Raw genomic sequence first — 27036 nt, forward strand, 5'->3', positions numbered from 1 at the left:
CTCCTGCTGTTGTGCCCTTGAGCAATGCACTTAACCCTAACTGCTCTCCATCCAGTGTTGGTGAAATGTAGGAAAATGGGCAATAAAGCATTCTTCTTCTCCAGACTTCCCCACAGTGGGGCTCGGCACAGGGGAGGGCCGCGACCAGCTTTACTGGAAGACCATCAGGGCCTTCCACTACGCCCTGGAGCATCATGGGAATGATGCCGACTGGTTCCTCAAGGCGGACGACGACACCTTCGTAGTGGTGGACAACCTCCGCTGGGTCCTGTCCAATCACACGCCGGAGGAGCCCCTCTACTTCGGCAAGCGCTTCAAGCCCTACGCCAAGCAGGGTTACATGAGTGGCGGAGCAGGATATGTGTTGAGTAAAGAAGCCCTCAGGAGGTTTGTGGAGGGGTTCAAGACCAAGGTGTGTACCCATACCACCCCTGTGGAGGACTTGGCTCTGGGACAGTGTCTGGAGAAGATGGGTGTTCTGGCTATGGACTCGAGAGATACGTTGCAACGGGAGACGTTTCATCCGTTTGTTCCCGAGCATCATCTGACCGGGAAGTTCTCCAAGAGCTTCTGGTACTGGAGCTACTGCTACTACCCCATCGTAGAGGTCTGTCTAGTTGTTCTTACTTGGTGGCTTTCAGTTTCACCCATTTATTAAAGTGGAACTGACAGCGTTTTAACTACTTTGCAGATATGAAACAAATAGACAACCATAATATCAGTCAAAAATGTAAAATTCCCAGTTTATGCTACAAAACCAACTTTATAAGAGGTTTTAAAAATAGGTTACATTTGACTCAACATTCCATGACGTACACTAAGGCATTGTTGTTATAATAGATGGATGCAGTTCAATGCATGATTAATATACTGAACCAATACATTTCTTGGTAATATTGCTATCAGGTTGTAAATCACAGCTGGCCTGGTACATTGTTTGCTGCCTCCATTCGGGATACACTGTTTCAGTTTCAATGACTCAATATTTTGGACAAAAATGGACGAATGTAACTAAGGCTGGGAATGTCAATACAATCAAACTAGCAAGGGCAATGATCACAAGTCAGTCATAACGTGGCTAATAAGCTAGCATATCTATTTATGTAGCAAGCTAAAAACACAGAGTCTAACATTAGCTAGATAGCTAGCTAGCTGCTAGGAGAACATCATGTCATGTCATTGGAGTGTCATGTCATTTCGGTGGCTATACACAGCTAGAGATGCAGGTGTCATTTGGTTACCTAGCAAGAATATGAACGACTGTTATCCAGTTAGCATATCTCTTGCGTTCGCAAATTCACTCTGGCTATATACTCCGATTTCAGAACACTCGTCTGAGTGTGCCAGAGCGCAGAATAACTGATGAATTTAGCAACACCTGCTGAATATGACCATTGTCAATAAACGTAGGCAAAACAATAGTTAGTCACGAACGCTCTAGATAACATGCAAACAGCCTAGCTAACCAGCTCTGCTAGGGCAAGTAAAATGGTCAGGGTGAGGTGTTCTCTCATTTGTGTATGGAAGTAGCTTGGTTGGGACAAGCATGCATTGCCAACTTTAGCCAGGCAGGCAAGGTGCAGAAGGACGAGTAGGCTACAATTCCCCATCGTTTTATCAGTGCAATTTTGATGGCCAACTACCTGAAAAAGTTTGTCTAATGTTCCTTCGTTATATTTTTGCTCATCTTGCTCTGGCTAGCATTAGTTGTTGATCTTGTTGATGTACATAACTGAGGGAGCAAGCGCCTACCTTTTCATGGTTGTTTGATCAATAGGACTGTAAAGTTCCCAAATGTAAGAGGACTCCCGTGGTATTGACATATTTGCAGAAATCCATTCGGGTGTATTTTGTGGCTTTTGGCGAATGCGTTCTAATGGATCTAAAGTCACGCTGTTGCAATAATGAATGTGAGTGATGACAGGCCTGTGTGGCAATGGCTTGTTTGCATAAAGTCCTACAGTAGCTCTGATTGGCTATGGTGCACCGGTCTGCATAGACTCCGGTATTGGACGAGACAGATGTTTTTATTAGGTTTCATTTACTGCAGTGTCTATTAATTGTCGAAACGCACTGCCGCTTTCCCACTCTATATTGCTATAGAATTTTCACAAATGCCTTAGAACGTTTGGGAGTTACATATACTAAGAATTTATGAAAACGTGAAAATGATCATATCTAAGTTATCACTTGTCATATTCTTCCTGGGGATGTATATGATTTCAGCGAATGGATTGGCATCAAACACATGGAAAGTATGTTTGATGCATTTTATACTATTCCAACCATTCCACTCCAGCCAATTAAGGTGCCACCATCCTCCTGTGACACCAAGTGTTTTTGATCTATTAAAGTGTGTAGGTAGGGCATCGTTTCACCAGGGCATCACTGTCTTACGCAAACCCTCTAGGTGCAAAATATGGTATATTCACATTTATTTTCAATGAACAAAACAGCCTGAATATAAACTACAGTTGAAGTCGGAAGTTTACATACACTTAGGTTGGAGTCATTAAAACTCGTTTTTCAACCAATCCACACATTTCTTGTTAACAAACTATAGTTTTGGCAAGTCGGTTAGGACATCTACTTTGCGCAACACAAGTCATTTTTCCAACAATTGTTTACAGACAGATTATTTCACTTATAATTCACTCTATCACAATTCCAGTGGGTCAGAAGTTGACTGTGCCTTTAAACAGCTTTGAAAATTCCAGAAAATAATGTCATGGCTTTAGAAGCTTCTGATAGGCTAATTGACATCATTTGAGTCAATTGGAGGTGTACCTGTGGATGTATATCAAGGCCTACCTTCAAACTCAGTGCCTTTTTGCTTGACATCATGGGAAAATCAAAATAAATCAGCCAAGACCTTAGAAAAATAATTGTAGACCTCCACAAGTCTGAAGGTACCACGTTCATCTGTACAAACAATAGTACGCAAGTATAAACACCATGGGACCACGCAACCGTCATACCGCTCAGGAAAGAGACGCGTTCTGTCTCCTAGAGATTAACGTACTTTGGTGCAAATAAATCCCAGAAAAACAGCAAAGGACCTTGTGAAGATGCTGGAGGACACAGGTACAAAAGTATCTATATCCACTGTAAAACGAGTCCTATATCGACATAACCTGAAAGGCCGCTCAGCAAGGAAGAAGCCACTGCTCCAAAACCGCCATAAAAAAGCCAGACTACGGTTTGCAACTGCACATGGGGACAAAGATCATACTTTTTGGAGAAATGTCCTCTGGTCTGATGAAAAAAAAATAGAACTGTTTGGCCATAATATGTTTGGAGGAAAAAGGGGGTTCTTGCAAGCCGAAGAACACCATCCGCGAAGCATGGGGGTGGCAGCATCATGCTGTGGGGGTGCTTTGCTGCAGGAGGGACTGGTGCACTTCACAAAATAGATGGTATCATGAGGAAGGAAAATTATGTGGATTTATTGAAGCAACATCTCAAGACATCAGTCAGGAAGTTAAAGCTATGTCGCAAATGGGTCCTCCAAATGGACAATGACCCCAAGCATACTTCCAAAGTTGTGGCAAAATGGCTTAAGGACAACAAAGTGAAGGTATTGGAGTGGCCATCACAAAGCCCTGACCTCAATCCTATAGAACATTTGTGGGCAGAACTGAAAAAGCGTGTGCGAGCAAGGAGGCCTATAAACCTGACTCAGTTACACCAGCTCGGTCAGGAGGAATGGGCCAAAATTCACCCAATTTATTGTGGGAAGCTTGTGGAAGGCTACCCGAAACGTTTGACCCAAGTTAAACAATTGAAAGACAATGCTACCAAATTCTAATTGAGTGTATGTAAACTTCTGATCCACTGGGAATGTGATGAAATACATAAAAGCTGAAATAAATCATTCTCTCTACTATTATTCTGACATTTCACATTCTTAAAATAAAGTGGTGATCCTAACTGACCTAAAACAGGGAATTTTTACTAGGATTAAATGTCAGGAAATGTGAAAAACTTCCGACTTCAACTGTATAATGTAAAGGATATCTCACAGTGAATGACAACGTTAATGAATGTTGGTTCTACTTCAGACCGTCAATACTGTTGAAAGTATGGATTATATTTGTCGCGTTCCGCACACGTCGAGTATTAATAACAACAAAGTCACGCCGGTGATGTGACAGTGTGGGAGGACGTGCCTCCACGGTTCATATAAAACCGTACGTCAGGCCATGCACTGATTAGCCTTATCGCGCAAGTTGACAGCTCCGCTGCTCTTGTTTTTCGGATTGCATCTTCCCAGGTCCCGGTAGGGTAAGCTTAACTCTGTGTGAGTTGTGTGTACTGTCAGTCTGTCACCAACAGCCTGTGACCTGTGGGTCAGAGCGTAAAATTCGCCCTCTAAGGCTGTGACAGCTCTCCCCTACCTATCCCTTTTATTGGAGGATATCGGGCTTCCTTGTCTTGTGCTGACTTAGCCCACCAGCTAGTGTGTGTGTTGGCCACCGTACTCCTGTGCTAACCTTGTCAAGATATCCTCCACTGCTGTGCTCGTTATCGAGGCCACCGACTATTGAAAACTCGAACGGGTCAATTCCCTAGATAACTGCGTCTAGGAAGGTTGTTAGCCTAGCCAGCTATAAAACATGAGATTTGGATTGCCTCCCCTAGGCATCCCTCTCCCCTGGTACACTACATTACCAAAGGTATGTGGACACGTGCTCGTCGAACATCTCATTCCAAAATCATGGGCATTAATATGAAGTTGGTCCCCCCTTTGCTGCTATAACAGCCTCCACTCTTCTGGGAAGGCTTTCCACTAGATGTTGGAACATTGCTGCGGGGACTTCCTTCCATTCAGCCACAAGAGTATTAGTGAGGTTGGGCACTGATGTTGGGCGATTAGGCGTGGCTCGCAGTTGGCCTTCCAATTCATCCCAAAGGTGTTCGATGGGGTTGAGGTCAGGGCTCTGTGCAGGCCAGTCAAGTTCTTTCACACCGATCTCGACAAACCATTTCTGTATGGACCTCGCTTCATGCTGAAACAGGAAAGGGCCTTCCCCAAACTGTTGCCACAAAGTTGGAAGCACAGAATCGTCTAGACTGTCATTGTATGCTGTAGCGTTAAGATTTCCCTTCACTGAAACTAAGGGGCCTAGCCCGAAACATGAAAAACAGCCCCAGACCATTATTCCTCCTCCACCAAAATGTACAGTTGGCACCGTGCATTGGGGCAGGTAGCGTTCTCCTGGCATCCGCCAAACCCAGATTCGTCCGTCGGACTGCCAGATGGTGAAGCGCGATTCATCACTCCAGAGAGCTCCAGAGTCCAATGGCGACGAGCTTTACACCACTCCAGCCGACGCTTGGCATTGCGCATGGTGATGTTAGGCTAGTGTGCGGCCGCTCGGCCATGGAAACCCATTTCATGAAGCTCCCGACGAACAGTTCTTGTGCTTACGTTGGCAGTTTGGAACTCGGTAAAGAGTGTTGCAACCGAGCAGAGACGTTTTTTGACGCACTATGCGCTTCAGCACTCAGCGGTCCCTCTCTGTGAGCTTGTGTTTTTTCAGCTTTGCGGCTGAGCCATTGTTGCTCCTAGACGTTTCCACTTCACTATAACAGCACTTACAGGACCGAGGCAGCTCTAGCAGGGCAGAAATTTGACGAACGGTGCCACGTTGAAAGTCACTGAGCTCTTCAGTAAGGCCATTCTACTGCCAATGTTAATTTATGGAGATTGCATGGCTGTGTGCTCATTCTTATACACCTGTCATCAGCGGGTGTTGCTGAAATAGGCGAATCCACTACTTTGAAGGGGTGTCCACATACTTTTGTATATATAGTGTATTACTGGCATGCTACAAGCTAGCTAGCTATCTAGCTAGTTTACCAACTCAACCTAGCTACAACTGTGTGTTGTCAGCTTAGTTTACCAAATGACGGCCAATCGTGCTTGTTTCGCATAAATACTGGAAGCCTACATTTAAACATGATATCTCTGCTGCCCCAGCCCTGTGGTCATAGCTAGGCTCACCCTAAATTATTTGGCAGTTGCTGTTCAACTCCCGCCAGATTATTGTAGCTCTACCTTTACTGTGTATTGTGGTAGCTGTTGTACAGTCTCCGGTTACTATTATATTAGTTAATTGGATTAATCAGTATATTGCGTAAGAAATATTTTATATCTATATTTTATAAAACATTTCTTCACATTCTGAGCTGAGAGAACACTGCATCACCATGATGCTGAGCATGCATGGCTGCTCCTCTTGTAGAGCTGAACTACAAGCAGATGATGGTCATGACCTGTGCCACGCCTGCCTAGGCGTTGGCCATCTGCATGAGCCCCTTACTGACCCCTGCATTAACTGCACTATCCTGCCTGTGAAGGTGAGGGAAGCGTGGCTAGCCAGAATTGAGGGCCTGGTTTTCACAGATAATTTACCAGCGTCCGGCGTTGTTCACCAGGACCCACCCATGGCCACCAAAAGATGGAAAGCCCACGAAACCGATGGTGCCCCCCCGGTGAAAAGTCAGAAAATAAGAGCCTCACTCGGAAGGTCAATTCCTTATCTTCTGAAATAGAGCAGCTAAAAACGCTTTTGCCTTCCTTCGAGCCCCCTGAGTCGGGGCATTCTAGCACTCCCTCCAGCATGGGGGACACAACAGAGGACTCAGATAGCCGTGACCAGGATGATGACAAGCCCAACATGGCGAAGGGGGTGCCAACCAGTGTTGTGGACCCATTCAGTCTCAATGCTAAAGATGGGTAAGAGGAGTCATTCCGAGGCTTTGATCACACTGAGTCAGAAGCAAGCTCTGCCTCACTACGCACTGTCCTGCGTACTGCCTTAGCTAGGCTAGAGCTTGATGACCCTCAAGCCACAGCCCCTGCAGCTAACCTATTCTTTAAGAAGGCCCCAGCAGCTACACCGTTCAGTGTGCTACTTTCACCGGCTTTTCTTACGGAGCTTCAGAGATGCTGGGCTGACCTGCGGGCTCTCGCCCACCACGGCAAGGATAGTAGGACGCTATCTGCCAGAAACTGAATGGTGGAGGTCGGCCGATTTACCCAGCAGCACCTGACCTACTGGGCATCCCATTCCTCAGACCCATGGGTGGTGATGACCCTCTCACAAGGGTACAGTCTGCAGTTCCGACACCAACCCCCACCATTCTCAGGGGTCAGAATGACTTCAGTCACAGACCTCCTGAAAGCGTGCACCCTCAACCAGGAGATTACATCTCTCCTGGAGAAGGGCACAATCATAAGAGTAAAAGCATCAGAACAGCAAGATGGCTTTCACTCAACCTATTTCCTGGTTCTGCAGAAAGACGGAGGCTTCCATCCAGTTCTGGATTTAAAGCGGTTCATTGTTTTCCTAAAAGTTCTCTCCTTTCACATGTTGCGGACGGTCAACGTTCTCCAGACTGTAGCCGCAGGGGAATGGTTCACGTCCCTGGACTTAAAGGACGCTTACTTTCACGTTCCTGTGTTACTGGAACCAAGGCGTTTCCTGTGGTTCACCTTCCATGGCCATACATACCAGTTTGCTGTAGTACCCTTCAGCCTCTGATGGGCATGCTCGTGGCAGCCATACTGATGGGCATGCTTGTGGCAGCCATACTGATGGTCTTCCAGGTATTCGTAGAACCATAGTTACATTCGTAATTTACGATTATCTGTCCAACTGGGTCTTTGGCCCTGGTTAGTACAGCTTTAAAATAAATAAATAACATTGATGCTAAAGTGGATGATTGCAGTAGAGACAAAACTCTGTCAACAATAGGAACCTATTTGTTACAGATAATAGCTCTAATTCTTTGTGCTTTGCAATGCAAATTAGAAGTCTATTATGAGTCTGTCAGACAGGGACCATCAAGACACATGGCAATACAATTGGGGGTAAACAAGCATCTTTGTGGTGGAAACACAGCCAGTGTCTCCGCTGTTCGATACCAAGGTAGTCTAATTCCAAATGGTTATCAGACTGACTGTCAAAAACGGGCAATGTGATTTTCAGAGTACCCGAGATACTTGAAGCCATGTGAAATAGACAGTGAACACCACAATAGTCAGGTATGCTGTTGAATTTAATATACAAAAATCCCATATATTTTTAAGGGTGCTGTTCGGAGCCTTGGTTCATGTCTTCTGCTCTGTCAACAGATACAGTGAAAGGCCATGTAGTACGTTTTAGAATACTGTGTGTGTGTGTGCTTTTCTCCCCCAGGGTCCCCAGTGCTGCTCAGACCTGGCAGTATCCTTCCACTATGTGGATGCAGAGCTGATGTACACACTAGAGTACTGGACCTACCATCTCCGTGCCTACGGCTACAGACACCGCTACAGACCTCCACTACCCCAGGGCCTGGTGGAGCGGCTGGCCCAGACAGAGAGGCCTGCAGTGGGTACAGCTGGGAGAGGGAGAACCCCAGCTAGTATTACTGTTGGTGCTGATGGGGACCAGTCCAAAACAGAGTCTGGGGCAAAGCCTTTGTCAGACAAAGGTGGGAAGGAGACATTGGGTAAAATCCCCTTTGACAATAACAGGACTGCAGTCACATAGGAGAGACAACGGTGATTCTTACGCCCAGTTCCACCACAGTGCAAGTTTGATTGATTATAGGTGATTTTATATATGTTTAAAAAATCTTTAAGTGAGTCCATATAATGTAAGTCATTTAACTTGAAAGTTTTAACTGTTTTTATTGATATCTGTTGCTATTTAATAGGATATTCTGTTTGAATTGAAATAGTATGCAGTTACTTACCATTCATCCATATCCAGTACTAGACAGCTTATTACATTATCCATATCCAGTACTAGACAGCTTATTACATTATCTATATCAGTACTAGACAGCGTATTACATTATCTATATCCAGTACTAGACAGCTTATTACATTATCCATATCCAGTACTAGACAGCTTATTACATGATCTATATCCAGTACTAGACAGCTTATTACATTATCTATATCCAGTACTAGACAGCTTATTACATTATCTATATCCAGTACTAGACAGCTTATTACATTATCCATATCCAGTACTAGACAGCTTATTACATGATCTATATCCAGTACTAGACAGCTTATTACATAACCCAAGCTGCGTTCAAAGGTCCAGACCTTGACAATTCTGATAGCATGATATCAAGCATTTCTGTTTCTTACAGTTGATTTGGTAAATCATCAATGCCACAACTAACAATGCTCCTTTATTCCATTGCCTTATTGACCGTCCACCACTATTCAATGCTATATTGTATTGAACTTATAGAGAGATATGAAGGGACCTTTTTATGTCTGCACTGACCGATGGTAAAGATTCTTAATTGGGTTGAATCTTCGTCAGAATCTGTTTTCAGCGTCAAGGCAAGCTGATAGAGCACATTTTTGACATGGTATTACATTTCTCTGTGTTATAGCTAAGTGTGAGTGTATATCATGTCACATATTATACCCATATGCAGGATGGCAGCATCTTTGTCATTGCTTTGGTGGTGGATTTCAATTTTGTCCAAATATTGTGTCTTAATTGTCAGTGTTGATGAAATGTGATTGGCACATATTATTATTTATTATAATTGTAATCATTTCTACAGATGTATCATCTTAATTTGATCACCCTGTTGCAGGAGAAAGTGGAAATGTAAAACTTGCATTGTATTTGAGGTTTAAAAAGGCTTCTGAGGTTTGTAATTTCCACTTTGAAATTCCAGACTTGATTTTCCCTTACGAAAAATGTATCAACCCCTACAAAAATGTCCATTAATTATAATCCACATAATTATTTTCTTGCTGTAGCAAACTGGCTCAAATTAAAATCCTACATCTGTAGATGCTTTTGATGTCATAATTATTGTAAAATGGTTGATATGGTTGGAATGACTTGGCTTCTTTCTTAACGTGGTTTTTAAGCCATTTACCTTGTTCTCTGGTTTCGTAGTGTTTTTGGGAGGTCGAAGAGAAGATTTCATATCTACACAGAACATTGACCTGTATGTTTTTCAGCTGGAATGAAAAAAAGCTATTTAGGGTGGGATTCAATCCGATAGCAGGTTATTGGCATTGCGGCTTTTAATGGCCATTTTGTTTAACGTGAATGGGATCTCCGCGAACGTGGAAACATTGCCTTTGAAAGCCGCAATGCCTATAATCCGTGAATATATTGAATCCCAGCCTTAGTATACATCATATTACCTTTTGAAGTGTGTGTGAGATGTTTAAATGTGATAGGAGCATGTCACATTGTGTCTTCCATAGCTTTGGTTCTGGTGTATCATGGTTCTGTTCAATGATCTGCTATAGAACAAACATGGTCCTAGAGTCATGTGATATCTTATCAAATGACAAAAAGGACTATGGAAATACAGGATCCCACCGCTGCCACCAATTGTACTGATGGAGTATACCTGTGTGAATCTAGGGGCTCTATTCAATCTGTAACGCTTTCCATAGTCCCTTTTGTCATTTGATAAGATATCACAGTTGTGACATGACAAGATGTACAAAGTTGGGTTAAATTAATTGTTTAATTTACAAACATTTTGTTTTATCTTGAACTTTTGGAGAAAAAGAACCCACTGTGTTAAGGAAATAGATCTTATCAGATGTGACTGTTGATTTTTTTTTAGACAATACATGTTATATACAAACGGTATAGTTATTAGTTACTATGACAACCCATCTGGCACGGTACAGTAATATGTTGGTTTGGTCAGTTTAAATTCCATAGACGTTTTTGCAATACTCTTTGAAAAATAAATAGTTGCTCTTCTGTATTGTATAATAATAATAATAATAATATCTCCAATCTTCTGAAAAGGGGTGTTGCCTTGGCTGGATGGTAGAGATGGGTCCAGATGAATGTCTTGTCTATAACCCACGTCGAAACCTGGATCAAAACAGTAACAGTGGATGTACAGTATGATACATATATAATCTAAAGGTTCATAAATGTGTTTTTAAAATATGTAGAAAATCTTCTAGTATTATTTCATTCAACTTGGAACATGGAAGAAATATGAAGCACTTGATAACTTATTCTTATTCAATGTATTCTGGTACGTAGAGAGCTGAGCTAAAGCTGTTCAATTGAATGGAGGCCTACAGATGTAGGATTTTAATTTGATCACTTTTGTTGCTGAGAATTGTCCTGCACAGCAGGAAATGCAAACTTGTAGAATATTTGAGTTTTAAAAAGGCTTCTAAAGTTTGTAATTTACACTTTCAAATGTCAGATTTGATTTGCCCTAACGAAAAATGTATCAACCCCTACAAAAATGTCCATGAATTATAATCCACATAATAATTCACATTTCCTGTTGCTGCAGGATTATTTCCTTGCTGTAGCAAACTGGCTCAAATTAAGATCCTACATCTGTAGATGCTTTTGATGTCATGATGATTGTAAAATGGTTGATATGATTGGAATGACTTGGCTTCTTTCTTAACGATTGTTTTTAAGCCGGGCAAACTGGCTCAAATTAAGATCATACATCTGTACTTAACAAGTGCATGGAAACCAGTATTTAATATAATCAAATGCATGCAGTCTACTGAGTGACATGGGAGAGAAGATGCCTTACACACACACACACACACACACACACACACACACACATTCTCACCTCAGTCTGCACTTGTTAAGGAATAGACCGCCTTTTCTTGTCTCCGGGTACGCCTCCTTCCTCAAAGGACGCATGTTACCTGTAAGAGAGAACCCACACTGAGTGGCTTAGCTGAAAAGATGCAGTACATTTTCTCCATCGCACATTGGCTTACTATGGAGGTATAGATACAGTAGATTCATTAATATGATCATGTATGCCACTTAGCAGAAGCTTTTATCCAAAGCGACTTAAAATACAGTATGATCCCTTTAGGAATTGAACCCATGGCCTTGGTGTTACTAGCACCACACTCTTATCAACTGAGCCACACAAGCTGAGTTGCAGAATACCATTATATAGACTATATTCCCATGGATGTGTAGCGGATTGAAAATCCTTGAGTTAGAACTAAAAGTAAAGGGGATTCAGGGGATACCTTTTTATTTTGATGGACTATATCTATTTAAGTCTGTTTATCGGTCACAGGGTTATATTTTTAAAGACAATTCTATGTAGCTAACAAGCTCATGAGCTAGGCTGGCTGGCTAGATATCGAGAGGGGCGGTTGCTAGCTAGATATCGAGAGGGGCGGTTGCTAGCTAGATATCGAGAGGGGCGGTTGCTAGCTAGATATCGAGAGGAGCGGTTGCTAGCTAGATATCGAGAGGGGCGGTTGCTAGCTAGCTTCAAAGGGTGCCACCCGTGCACCGGGGAATGCGTGTTCATATCCAAGTAACTATTTTGTAATGTATATTATAGTGAATGTATTGGACAGTATATTTGTACAACAGGAGAGTAATGTCATCTCGTGGTTCAAGGGCGATGCGGAAAAGTAGTTGGGCTGTTATTACAGTAATACTCTGTTGTGGTTCTATCAGCCTTTTGAAATGTTGTCTCTTGCTGATGTGGTCATCATAAAATGGCGCCGATTGCTATACAAGACTGGGAGACTGAATGTTAGTCTGTTCATGGAGGAGATTGAAATACTGAATGGTGTTTTGTTTCATTTGGTAATGTCAATCATATTTTTGATATTTAGTGAAATTCAATCTGAGATGAATTTCCTTTTTATGTAAACTTGATGATAAATGAATATTCATTTATTCAACATTTGATTATTAAAATGAGGTCACTTGATAAAGTTGAAACATTCTCAAGTGCTTCCTTTTTTCTACCGCATTTCAGATTACTATCCTACTGCTCTCAGATCTCTATTCTGAGGGGAGTAAGATTTTGGGGGCTTGTCCGTGATCTACAACACTGACCAGAGTTGTGGATCGTGAAAGAACCACGACGACAAACATGTGGAGACTAGAGCAAGCTGCAGAGCTTCAGACAGAAGTGTTCGACGTAGACACAGAGAAGTCAATAGATGGCAGGCAGAATGGCTCAAGTTAACACGTGTAAAAAGCTAGTGTGGGACATTCAAAAACGGTTGATCCAGCTCAACGAAACACAGTTATACAAACTGGCAGCTGTCCTGAGTGAGGAAACGCTTCTAGAGGCTCATACTGTCACAGGGGCTAATGAAGCAGAAATGTATGACAACATTGTGAGTTACATGAACAGTAAACAGCTGAGTGAGCTGGAAGATGAGGGCGTCGGTCAGCTGCTCTTTCTGCAGGATCTTGTCACCCAACTGCTGTGGGACACCGACGACTACACAACAGCCAGAGAGAAGAACCGGACTCCATCGAAGGACAACCAACAAGGACATCGGGAGTCAACAGACAACAAACTCTCAGACACACCAACGTACAACAGCCATGTGCAGGTTCCTGAGGACGTCGCCGTTCCTGACACCAGCAATCCAGGGACCTTACACATGCCTCCTAGTAGTCTGTTGAGAGTGTCAGACGTGGCAGCCCTTCTGCCACAACGCGAATTTAAGGTATTTGGTGGTCAAATAACCGATTCAGGTGCTGATATTAGTTACAGTAGCATTTGTAAGCAAATTGATGAGGGAACCAGAGCAAACATTTCTGAATCGTAGGTAGTTAGAGCTGTCCTCGAGGTTATCAAATCGGGCACATTCAAAGAGATGTTAGTTAACTATGAGGGGCTTACAGTTGCTGAATTGAAAACAATTCTCAAATCACACATGAAAGGTAAAGACAGTAGTGAGCTGTTTCAGGAACCAAGCAGTGCAAAACAACTAGATAAAGAGGTCCTTCATTGAAGATTTCTCGAGACTCGCAAAACCGTTGTATGAACTTCTCCAGACCGACTGTGAAAAATACAGTGGAAAGCAAAATGTCCAAAAGAACATTGAAATCCAAAGGAAAGCCGAAAACAAAAATATTCAGGTCAATTTGCCATCAAAGATGCCAGTAGAATGGACAGCAGCCCACCAGGCCATTGTAGACAGGTTAGTGGATGCAGTTACCCAAACCCCAGTTCTGGCATACCCAAATTTTGACCAACCATTCTCCCTACATACAGACGCCTCCAATGAGGGTCTTGGTGCAGTACTCTACCAGAGGCAGCAGGGAAAGCTACGAGTGATAGGTTATGGGTCGAGGACCTTGTCTCCAGCTGAAAATGACTATCAGCTACACTCCAGAAAGCTTGAATTCCTGGCTCTAAAATTGACTGTGACAAGTTCTGTGATTATCTCTACTACGCCCCATCTTCTACAATATACACAGATAACAATCCCCTGATATATGTGATGAGTACTGCCAGGTTTAACGCTGTAGGGCACAGATGGGTGGGTAAACTAGCAAACTTCAATTTTGACATGAAGTACCGCTCAGGGAAAGTCTATTGACGCAGACACGCTATCCAGAAACCCACTTGACCTCCAACAGGGTGAACGCAAGTTCACCAACAACATGACTCAAGATGTCATTACTGCCATCTGGCAGGGAAGCAAAGCCGTCAAAGAAAAAGAGGCTATATGGGCAGCTGCACTGTCAATCAGTCTTCCAGTTCCTGACAACACTAATGTCAGGGAAGACGTGATACCGTTAACTGTTGAGGACATCCAAGCTGCCCAAGAGAATGATCAGGGCATCAAGGAAGTGATGACCTTCAAGTTAAAGGGGCAATAACCAACAGACACCGAGAAAAGGCAACTGTGTGTGAGAGCCAAACGCTTGCTGCATGAGTGGACAAAACTGCAGACTGAGAATGGAATCCTTTCCAGAAAGGTTGGTGGTGACAGGAAGCAGGCCACTGTGTTGAAACACCTTCATAATGACATGGGGCATGTGGGTGCAGATAAGGTCACTCACCTGGTGAGAGAGCAGTTTTACTGGCCATTTATGCAACAAGAAGTTGAGGACTATGTCTCAAAGAAATGTAGTTACATCAAGCAGAAAATACCAAATGTGCCGCAGAAAGCACCAATGGGCTTACATCAAGTGCTCCCTTTGAGTTGGTCTCAGTGGACTTTTTGCACTTAGAACAGTAGGGGGATTTTGAATACATCTTAGTATTAGTTGATCATTTCACTAGGTTTACACAGGCCTACACCACCCCCAACAAGCCTGCAAAGAATGCAGCAGAGAACATCTTTCATGAGTTCATACCCATCTTTGGATATCCTCAGAGGCTCCACCATAATCAAGGCTGGGAATTTGAAAACAAACTCTTTGGAAGCCTTCAGGAGCTGGCAGGGGTCGGCCACTCCCGCCCAGCGCCATATCATCCTCAGGAAAACCCAGTGGAACAGATTAATTATACGCTGCTACAGATGCTTCGCACCCTTCCTGATGAAAATAAATAACAATGGAAAGACCACTTGCCTCATATTGAACATTCATACAACTACACTCGTCACGAAGCAACAGGCTTCTCACCACACTTCCTTCTCTTTGGCCAGCCACCCCGCCTGCCCATTGACCAGTTGTTTGGCCTCAATCAGAGTGACGAACAGGTGTCACACCCAGTCTACGCTCAGAACTAGGCCACCAAAATGCAGGAAGCTTACAGAGTTGCATCTGAAAACAGTAAAAAGTCCTCGGCTAAAGGCAAAAGACACTACGGCCACGGTGCAAAGACAGTGGCCCTCCAAACTGGAGACCGAGTCTTGGTGAAGAATATGTCAGAGAGAGGAGGACCAGGCAAGTTGACCAGGCAAGGCCTACTGGGAGGGTGCCATACACAGGGTGGTAGAGAAGATTGGGGAAGGACCAGTCTACAAGGTGGAAAGGAAGAATGGTGCTAAAGGCATCAGAGTGCTCCATCGCAACGTGCTGATGTTAGTGAATTACTTACCTGTGTGGAACATGACACCTTGGAAGAGAGGAAACAGCATGCTAGAAAAAGAACATCAAACACGGAACATGGAGGAGATGGGGATGAAACTTCAGCAGACTCTAATGAGGAAGACTTTGGTCTCCAGGAGTTAACCCAGTTGCAAGCGCAGAACACCCAAGACCTCAGACAAAATCACTGAGAGAACAGGCCTATGTGTTTCATCCCTGTATTCAGGATACAGAAGTTAGGATGAGAACATGAAGCAGGAATCAGAGATCAGAACCAAACAGAACCAAACAATGAGAATTGGGACAATCCTGAAGGGAGAGAGGATCATGTTGACAGGAGAGATGACACTCCCGAAACTGAAGTTGGGCCCAATCCAGACAATGGTTCCTCATGTATGAATGACCTCATGGATTCAGATCAGCAATGCGTAGAGGAAGGGATGCTAACCTATGACACACTTGGACAGCCGACATACCAGGTGTGGAGACCTAACATCCATGCCTTATAGCAAACTCTAGCACCCACTCTACCAATATGTATGTCTACTTACCAATGTTAGTGGTGTGACCAATATCAATACCAGTACCGAAACCTATACAGAACACCAGACATACCCGTTCAGTTACAGACTTACTGAGTAATGGCAAGGGCCACTTTAAAGAGGTGGAGAGTGTAGCGGGTTGAAAATCCTTGAGTTAGAACTAAAAGTACAGGGGATTCAGGGGATACCTTTTTTATTTTGCTGGACTAAGTATCCATTCCTATGCAGTCAGGTATTTATTATGCAGCAGTAGATGCAATTACAGTCAGGACACAAGAGGGCGCTCTAACTTTGGTGTTGGCCTAGGAATCAATGGAGTTCTGAGCTGGCTTCAGTGTTGACATGTTCGCAGTTTTCCAGCAAAATTGGGCTACTTTGAAAATGATGTCGCGGGTGAAAATCTATTGAGTGGCGGGTTTTTGGCCTACTTTAAACTGCACCGCGGCCGCCATGGCATCTCTCTTTTAAAAAAAAGATACATATAAATGTATATTTCACTGAGTCACGGAGACAGATTAGCACGCACATCGTGACAACTTTTGACCAGTTGTAGGTCATTATGGAGACACCCATTTTCCATAAAACATATTAACGAGCTAGATTGCAAATGTATAATTCTCCACATTGTGGACTTTTCCCTGAAATGAGATGTTGGCATGTAGGCCTATCAGGGGCTATATGCTACCTGCATCTAGCTCAGCAAACCATGGCAAAGTTGAATTGAAGTTATAAACCCAGATTTTAGTCAGTGGCCTATGCCTATTGAAATAACAAGTCAATCTCGCAAATAGGCGATTTATAATGGTTTGTAGTCAAAATCCTGTCGGATTTATCTATAGTTATGCACATGCGCAAACTGGGTTTATTTACAATTATAAACAGGGTGGTTTGAGCGCTGAATGCTGATTGGTTGAAAGACATGGTATACCAAGGGAATAACAAAAACGTACTTTTTACTGTTCTAATTACGTTGCTAACCAGTTTATAATAGTAATAAGGCACACCTCATGGGTTTGTGGTAAATTACCAATAAACCACGGCTAAGGGTTGTTCTTTGTGGTATATTCGCCATATACCACACCTCCTCCGGCCTTATTCCTTAATCATAGCAGTCAAAACAAGTAAAATCGACATCCATTAATGGAAAATGATCTGGAGAGTTTAATAAGGGTGGACCAGCGTCATCCGGGTTAGGGGAGGGTTTGGCCGGCCGAGATGTCCTTGTCCCATCGTGCTCTAGCGACTCCTTGTGGCGGGCCTGGCGCCTGCAAGCTGACTTCGGTCGCCAGGTGTACGGTGTTTCCTCCGACACATTGGTGCGGCTGGCTTCCAGGTTAAGTGAGCAGTGTGTCAAGAAGCAGTGCAGCTTGGCAGGGTCGTGTTTCGGAGGACGCATGGCTCTCGACCATTGCCTTTCCCGAGTCCGTACGGGAGTTGCAGCGATGGGACAAGACTGTAACTACCAATTGGATATCACGAAAAGGGGTAAAAGTAACAAATATATATATATATATATATATATATATATATATATATATATATATATATATATATATATATATATTAATATATGAATATTAATTTATTCAACATGTGATTGATTATTAAAATTGAGTCACTTGATTAAATTGAAATGTTCTCATGTGCTTCATTTTTTCCACCGTATTTCAGATTACTATCCTACTGCTCTCAGATCTCCATTCTGAGGGGAGTAACATATGCCCATACACCCACACTCACCAAGTTCTGAGTTTCTTCTCCCCATAAGCCCAACAAAGACATCATCCATCTCCCCTGTTACAAAAAAGGCTTAGGTCATTATCAAATGCAGATGTTCACAGTATATTTAAAAAAAATGTGCTTTACAAATTAAATGAATTATTATTATATGACATGACTCATAATTTTCTATTAAAGCGAATAACATTTCTATTGATATGTGAAAGAAACAGTAAATCAATGGTTATTACTAACTTTTATGGGGAGATGGTGGTAGACCATTTATATCTGGGGAAAAACAAGTCAATTGTCAAAAAATAATCAATCCCAATAGATCTCCAATAAAAAGTTAATTAGTCCTGTGAAGAATGTCATTTACCAGCAGTGAACACCTGCATCAGCATTGAACATGTTTTGAAATAAATAAAGACTACTGTAGGACACATTGTCAATCTTGTCAAAACAGAGAAGTCTCAGTGACAATACCATATCAGTATAACCCAATGTATCATTGGTATAAACCCTTCTATCCATCATCAAAGACTATTGCTTGACTCAACACAACATCATCTCTTTAGGCCAGGACAAGCACTTGGTGACAACTGTTGTCTGCTGATGTAAAAAGGTATTTATAAATAACTTTGTTCGATTGATCTAGGATGTGGAGTAGACAGAGCTGACGCTTACAAGCACTCCTTCTCCCCATCAGCCCGACGAAGCTGTCATAATCCAGGTCGTTATATCTCTTCAGAATGGTTCGCTGGAGGTTTCCCAAACCTGGGCTCTCCTGTAATGATGACACATGATTATATTCTTTTTTTTTCCCCCAATCAATTTGGCACATTTTTTTTTTAGATGTAAGTGGTATACTTTATCAACTCCCAAGTACAAAACTCTAAACTAGATAACACTTGTAATGCCCCCTATTTTATGTTCAGTACCTTTGATTGTGCATTCATTGGGGTTTCACACATATTTCACCCCTGAGTCATCCATGCAAAAACGTTTTCTGTGAAATACCATGAAAACCTTTCATTTGGTCACCAATATATCAGATAATAATAGGCTCACCATTTAGTAATTTTAACTACCATTTAATCCAATAGCAAAACAAATGTTTATTTTGAAGTGCTCAATAGAAAGAATAGCAGATGGTAAATATAATTTCCCATACAGTATAATTTGTATCCAATGGCAGGTTGTGAGCATGTTGAGAAATATGTAAATCTTACAGTTTCATTATCGTTATAAAGTACATACGTAGGACAAATCGCCAGAAATAGGGGTATTGCCAACAGTAAAGCAGTTGGCTACTGTAAAATTGTAGCACGGTGTTGTATGTCATTTCTGCCCCATGCAACATTGTACAAGATCACCTTCTTTTTTTTTACGTGGCTTGTCAACTGATACAGTATCGCCTGTCTCTCTGCTTACAGTGTATCGATGAAATTCAGATAATGAGTGGAATATTATATATATATATATATATATATATATATATATATATATATATATATATATATATATATATATATATATATATACAGTGGGGGAAAAAAGTATTTAGTCAGCCACCAATTGTGCACGTTCTCCCACTTAAAAATATGAGAGAGGCCTGTAATTTTCATCATAGGTACACGTCAACTATGACAGACAAAATGAGATTTTTTTTTCCAGAAAATAACATTGTAGGATTTTTAATGAATTTATTTGCAAATTATGGTGGAAAATAAGTATTTGGTCAATAACAAAAGTTTCTCAATACTTTGTTATATACCCTTTGTTGGCAATGAAACAGGTCAAACGTTTTCTGTAAGTCTTCACAAGGTTTTCACACACTGTTGCTGGTATTTTGGCCCATTCCTCCATGCAGATCTCCTCTAGAGCAGTGATGTTTTGGGGCTGTCGCTGGGCAACACGGACTTTCAACTCCCTCCAAAGATTTTCTATGGGGTTGAGATCTGGAGACTGGCTAGGCCACTCCAGGACCTTGAAATGCTTCTTACGAAGCCACTCCTTCGTTGCCCGGGTGGTGTGTTTGGGATCATTGTCATGCTGAAAGACCCAGCCATGTTTCATCTTCAATGCCCTTGGTGATGGAAGGACGTTTTCACTCAAAATCTCACGATACATGGCCCCATTCATTCTTTCCTTTACACGGATCAGTCGTCCTGGTCCCTTTGCAGAAAAACAGCCCCAAAGCATGATGTTTTCACCCCTATGCTTCACAGTAGGTATGGTGTTCTTTGGATGCAACTCAGCATTCTTTGTCCTCCAAACACGACGAGTTGAGTTTTTACCAAAAAGTTCTATTTTGGTTTCACCTGACCATATGACATTCTCCCAATCCTCTTCTGGATCATCCAAATGCACTCTAGCAAACTTCAGACGGGCCTGGACATGTACTGGCTTAAGCAGGGGCACACGTCTGGCACTGCAGGATTTGAGTCCCTGGCGGCGTAGTGTGTTACTGATGGTAGGCTTTGTTACTTTGGTCCCAGCTCTCTGCAGGTCATTCACTAGGTCCCCCCGTGTGGTTCTGGGATTTTTGCTCACCGTTCTTGTGATCATTTTGACCCCACGGGGTGAGATCTTGCGTGGAGCCCCAGATTGAGGGAGATTATCAGTGGTCTTGTATGTCTTCCATTTCCTAATAATTGCTCCCACAGTTGATTTCTTCAAACCAAGCTGCTTACCTATTGCAGATTCAGTCTTCCCAGCCTGGTGCAGGTCTACAATTTTGTTTCTGGTGTCCTTTGACAGCTCTTTGGTCTTAGTGGAGTTTGGAGTGTGACTGTTTGAGGTTGTGGACAGGTGTCTTTTATACTGATAACAAGTTCAAACAGGTGCCATTAATACAGGTAACGAGTGGATGACAGAGGAGCCTCTTAAAGAAGAAGTTACAGGTCTGTGAGAGCCAGAAATCTTGCTTGTTTGTAGGTGACCAAATACTTATTTTCCACCATAATTTGCAAATAAATTCATTAAAAATCCTACAATGTGATTTTCTGGATTTTTTTTCCTCAATTTGTCTGTCATAGTTGACGTGTACCTATGATGAAAATTACAGGCTTCTCTCATCTTTTTAAGTGGGAGAACTTGCACAATTGGTGGCTGACTAAATACTTTTTTCCCCACTGTATATACACAGTGAGGGAAAAAAAGTATTTGATCCCCTGCTGATTTTGTACGTTTGCCCACTGACAAAGAAATGATCAGTCTATAATTTTAATGGTAGGTTTATTTGAACAGTGAGAGACAGAATAACAACAAAAAAATCCAGAAAAACGCATGTCAAAAATGTTATAAATTGATTAGCATTTTAATGAGGGAAATAACTATTTGACCCCCTCTCAATCCGAAAGATGTCTGGCTCCCAGGTGTCTTTTATACAGGTAACGAGCTGAGATTAGGAGCACACTCTTAAAGGGAGTGCTCCTAATCTCAGCTTGTTACCTGTATAAAAGACACCTGTCCACAGAAGCAATCAATCAATCAGATTACAAACTCTCCACCATGGCCAAGACCAAAGAGCTCTCCAAGGATGTCAGGGATAAGATTGTAGACCTACACAAGGTTGGAATGGGCTACAAGACCATCGCCAAGCAGCTTGGTGAGGAGGTGACAACAGTTGGTGTGATTATTCGCAAATGGAAGAAACACAAAAGAACTGTCAATCTCCCTCGGCCTGGGGCTCCATGCAAGATCTCACCTCGTGGAGTTGCAATGATCATGAGAATGGTGAGGAATCAGCCCAGAACTACACGGGAGGATCTTGTCAATGATCTCAAGGCAGCTGGGACCATAGTCACCAAGAAAACAATTGGTAACACACTACGCCGTGAAGGACTGAAATCCTGCAGCGCCCGCAAGGTCCCCCTGCTCAAGAAAGTACATATACAGGGCCATCTGAAGTTTGCAAATGAACATCTGAATGATTCAGAGGAGAACTGGGTGAAAGTGTTGTGGTCAGATGAGACCAAAATCGAGCTCTTTGGCATCAGCTCAACTCGCCGTGTTTGGAGGAGGACGAATGCTGCCTATGACCCCAAGAACACCATCCCCACCGTCAAACATGGAGGTGGAAACATTATGCTTTGGGCGTGTTTTTCTGCTAAGGGGACAGGACAACTTCACTGCATCAAAAGGACGATGGACGGGGCCATGTACCGTCAAATCTTGGGTGAGAACCTCCTTTCCTCTGCCAGGGCATTGAAAATGGGTCGTGGATGGGTATTCCAGCATGACAATGACCCAAAACACACGGCCAAGGCAACAAAGGAGTGGCTCAAGAAGAAGCACATTAAGGTCCTGGAGTGGCCTAGCCAGTCTCCAGACCTTAATCCCATAGAAAATCTGTGGAGGGAGCTGATGGTTCGAGTTGCCAAACGTCAGCCTCGAAACCTTAATGACTTGGAGAAGATCTGGAAAGAGGAGTGGAACAGAATCCCTCCTGAGATGTGTGCAAACCTGGTGGCCAACTACAAGAAACGTCTGACCTCTGTGATTGCCAACAAGGGTTTTGCCACCAAGTACTAAGTCATGTTTTGCAGAGGGGTCAAATACTGATTTCCCTCATTAAAATGCAAATCAATTTATAACATTTTTGACATGCGTTTTTCTGGATTTTTGTTGTTGTTATTCTGTCTCTCACTGTTCAAATAAACCTACCATTAAAATTATAGACTGATCATGTCTTTGTCAGTGGGCAAACGTACAAAATCAGCAGGGGATCAAATACTTTTTTCCCTCACTGTACATTATTATTATTTATTTATTTGGCAGTTGGTGCGATTATTCGCAAATGGAAGAAACACAAAAGCACTGTCAATCTTCCTCGGCCTGGGGCTCCATGCAAGATCTCACCTTGTGGAGTTGCAATGATCATGAGAACCGTGAGGAATCAGCCCAGAACTACACGGGAGGATCTTGTCAATGATCTCAAGGCAGCTGGGACCATAGTCACCAAGAAAACAATTGGTAACACACTACGCCGTGAAGGACTGAAATCCTGCAGCGCCTGCAAGGTCCCCCTGCTCAAGAAAGTACATATACAGGGCCGTCTGAAGTTTGCCAATGAACATCTGAATGATTCAGAGGAGAACTGGGTGAAAGTGTTGTGGTCAGATGAGACCAAAATGGAGCTCTTTGGCATCAACTCAATTCGCCGTTTTGGAGGAGGAGGAATGCTGCCTATGAACCCAAGAACACCATCCCCACCGTCAAACATGGAGGTGGAAACATTATGCTTTGGGGGTGTTTTTCTGCTAAGGGGACAGGACAACTTTACTGCATTCAAAGGGACGATGGACGGGGCCATGTACCGTCAAATCTTGGGTGAGAACCTCCTTCCCTCAGCCAGGGCATTGAAAATGGGTTGTGGATGGGTATTCCAGCATGACAATGACCCAAAACACACGGCCAAGGCAACAAAGGAGTGGCTCAAGAAGAAGCACATTAAGGTCCTGGAGTGGCCTAGCCAGTCTCCAGACCTTAATCCCATAGAAAATCTGTGGAGGGAGCTGATGGTTTGAGTTGCCAAACGTCAGCCTCGAAACCTTAATGACTTGGAGAAGATCTGCAAAGAGGAGTGGAACAAAATTCCTCCTGAGATGTGTGCAAACCTGGTGGCCAACTACAAGACACGTCTGACCTCTGTGATTGCCAACAAGGGTTTTGCCACCAAGTACTAAGTCATGTTTTGCAGAGGGGTCAAATACTTATTTCCCTCATTAAAATGCAAATCAATTTATAACATTTTTGACATGCGTTTTTCTGGATTTTTTTGTTGTTATTCTGTCTCTCACTGTTCAAATAAACCTACCATTAAAATGATAGACTAATCATGTCTTTGTCAGTGGGCAAACGTACAAAATCAGCAAGGGATCAAATACTTTTTTCCTTCACTGTATATAGGTATTTCAGCAGTGCATTGTACACTACACTATAATTCCAAATGGTAGCACATAGTGACTCTTTCTACTTTGACCTATTGAAGCACACTGGCTGATGAAGAATGATGATGTAGTATTTACAGCCACATCCATATATGATTTGGTTTTACCTTCCAACATAAATTGATGTCAAATTGATACATTTATGAGGTAAATATATAGAAATGTACAGTGTTCAGCAGTAATCAAACTATATACAGTTGAAGTCGGAAGTTAACATACACTTTAGCCAAATACATTTAAATTCCTGACATTTAATCCTAGTAAAAATTCACTGTCTTAGGTCAGTTAGGATCACAACTATATTTTAAGAATGTGAAATGTCAGAATAATAGTAGAGAGAATGATTTATTTCAGCTTTTATTTATTTCATCACATTCCCAGTGGGTCAGAAGTTTACATACACTCAATTAGTATTTGGTAGCATTGCCTTTAAATTATTTAACTTGGGTCAAACGTTTCAGGTAGCCTTCCACAAATGTTCTATAGGATTGAGGTCAGGGCTTTGTGATGGCCGCTCCAATATCTTGACTTTGTTGTCCTTAAGCCATTTTGCCACAACTTTGGAAGTATGCTTGGGGTCATTGTCCATTTGGAGGACCCATTTGCGACCAAGCTTTAACTTCCTGACTGTTGTCTTGAGATGTTGCTTCAATATATCCACATAATTTTCCTTCCTCATGATGCCATCTATTTTGTGAAGTGCACCAGTCCCTCCTGCAGCAAAGCACCCCAAAGCACCACAAACATAACGATGGTCATTATGGCCAAACAGTTCTATTTTTGTTTCATCAGACCAGAGGACATTTCTCCAAAAAGTACGATCTTTGTCCCCATGTGCAGTTGCAAACCGTAGTCTTTCTTTTTTATGGTGGTTTTGGATCAGTGGCTTCTTCCTTGCTGAGCAGCCTTTCAGGTTATGTCGATATAGGACTCGTTTTACTGTGGATATAGATACTTTTGTACCTGTTTCCTCCAGCATCTTCACAAGGTCCTTTGCTGTTGTTCTTGAATTGATTTGCACTTTTCGCACCAAAGTACGTTCATCTCTAGGAGACAGAACGCGTCTCCTTCCTGAGCTGTATGACAGCTGCATGGTCCCATGGTGTTTATACTTGCGTACTATTATTTGTACAGATGAACATGGTACCTTCAGGCGTTTGGAAATTGCTCCCAAGGATGAACCAGACTTGTGGAGGTCTACAATTATTTTTCTGAGGTCTTGGCTGATTTCTTTTATTTTCCCAGTATGAAAAAAAAGAAATGTATGCACTCACTAACTGTAAGTCGCTCTGGATAAGAGTGTCTGCTAAATGACTAAAATGTAAAATGTAAAAATGTCAAGCAAAGAGGCACTGAGTTTGAAAGTAGGCCTTGAAATACATCCACAGGTACACCTCCAATTGACTCAAATGATGTCAATTAGCCTATCAGAAGCTTCTAAAGCCATGACATTATTTTCTAGAATTTTCCAAGCTGTTTAAAGGCACAGTCAACTTAGTGTATGTAAACTTCTGACCCACTGGAATTGTGATACAGTGAATTATAAGTGAAATAATCTGTAAACAATTGTTGGAAAAATTACTTGTGTCATGCACAAAGTAGATGTCCTAACCGACTTGCCAAAACTATAGTTTGTTAACAAGAAATTTGTGGAGTGGTTGAAAAACGAGGTTTAATGACTCCAACCTAAGTGTATGTAAACTTCCGACTTCAACTGTACACTGGCACTACCTGGCACTACCTACATTTGTTTTAGTAGTTAACAAATTACGTTAGTGGATATTGCATTTTGAAAAGCAGATACTTAGATTGAATAAGTATCCAAATTGAAAGAGTGACAAGTCACTTTGTGAATTTGTTTGTTGTACTCAGTCAATTGAAAATGTACTTGGAGTTTTGAAACACCAACCATTGATGATCTGTTTAGATTTTTGTGCTTAGAGTTGTGAAAATGTAACACATACTGTACTTGTGAAAATTGCACCAAAGTGATTGAAAAAACCTGTAAGCACCCACTGTCATTCCAACCCCCCAAAGATCAATGTGATGAGGTTGAATCAGTTGGAAAACGAATTGTATTTTCAAAAAGTCATCAATGAATGAGCATTTCGTCATTTTTTCAACCAACTTTTAACTTAAATCCAATGACATGGTGAACATTTTTGTTGATTTCACGTTGAAATCACGTTAGTTGACAACTCAACCAAATGTAAATCATAACTAGACGTTGAACTGACGTTTGTTCCCAGTGGGCAACGTCTGGTGAAATATTAAGGAATTAATTCCGTCCAACTCATTTAATGTTTTAATGGCATATGAAACAATGTTCTCTCCACAGTCCGGCTTTGATACAACCCATTGGCTATAGTGTATTTTATCAGTAATTTGAATTCACAAATATTATTTATTATCTGAAGGAAAAACAAAAAATGTACGCGCTAATCTGAGATTTAAATTGATACGTTTGGCTGAGAAACTTCCATACCTCTGACTCGGTTGATCTGTGTGCCCCAACCCCAGCCGCAGGTTCCTCGCAGCTGGACTGGCTTGAGTGGAGTTTCATGGCGAGGAACAGAGCCACCAGCAACATGCCGCTTTTCATCTTTTTACCACCACCTGTAAGGTGAGTGACGATGGGTTAGCAACAATATAGCCAAACAACAAGTAACAACTTGCTAAGTAATTCGATAAGGGCTCCACGGAAACCAAACCCGCATCACATTTAAGCCTGACTTTACGCAAAGGAATAGTGCCCCTCAATAAATATAATATAGCTGACAGATATGACTCTACAATACAATCTTTAAAAAACATTTAAAAATAAAAAGACAAAAGGAAAAGGCTCCTTGTTTGAAATTACGCGTAATGCGCACGGAAATGTTGCCATTCATTTTGAATTTAAAGTCTATATTAATAAACAATGGCAGTTATTTTGCTTTGTTCGGATGTTTTCAAGGACATCAATCACGTTTCAACAACAAAAGTCTAAAATGTTTGTTTCTTCAGCTTGCT

General features: G+C 42.1%; 2 protein-coding genes across 2 annotated transcripts in view; one reads left to right on the top strand and one right to left on the bottom strand.

The window, feature by feature from the left end:
* LOC311147868 (glycoprotein-N-acetylgalactosamine 3-beta-galactosyltransferase 1-B-like) overlaps positions 1-10955 on the top strand; it is a 27046-nt gene extending 16091 nt beyond the window's left edge. Inside the window, exons 5-6 of the mRNA XM_084184693.1 lie at positions 105-607; positions 8208-10955. Coding sequence (XP_084040819.1) covers positions 105-607; positions 8208-8543 — 839 coding nt within the window. The 3' untranslated portion in view covers positions 8544-10955. The remainder of the gene's footprint in view (positions 1-104; positions 608-8207) is intronic.
* On the bottom strand, positions 10505-26626 carry tac3a (tachykinin precursor 3a; the record flags this gene model as incomplete). Its single annotated transcript, XM_084184707.1, has 6 exons — positions 10505-10877; positions 11614-11692; positions 18089-18142; positions 18323-18355; positions 18755-18854; positions 26510-26626. 6 exons carry the CDS (start codon positions 26624-26626, stop codon positions 10859-10861), a joined length of 402 nt encoding a protein of 133 aa, XP_084040833.1. The 3' UTR covers positions 10505-10858.
* Between the last annotated feature and the right edge of the window lie 410 nt (positions 26627-27036).

The sequence above is a fragment of the Coregonus lavaretus genome (assembly GCF_964263955.1).
Source record: "Coregonus lavaretus genome assembly, chromosome: 20".
Lineage (NCBI taxonomy): Eukaryota > Metazoa > Chordata > Actinopteri > Salmoniformes > Salmonidae > Coregonus > Coregonus lavaretus.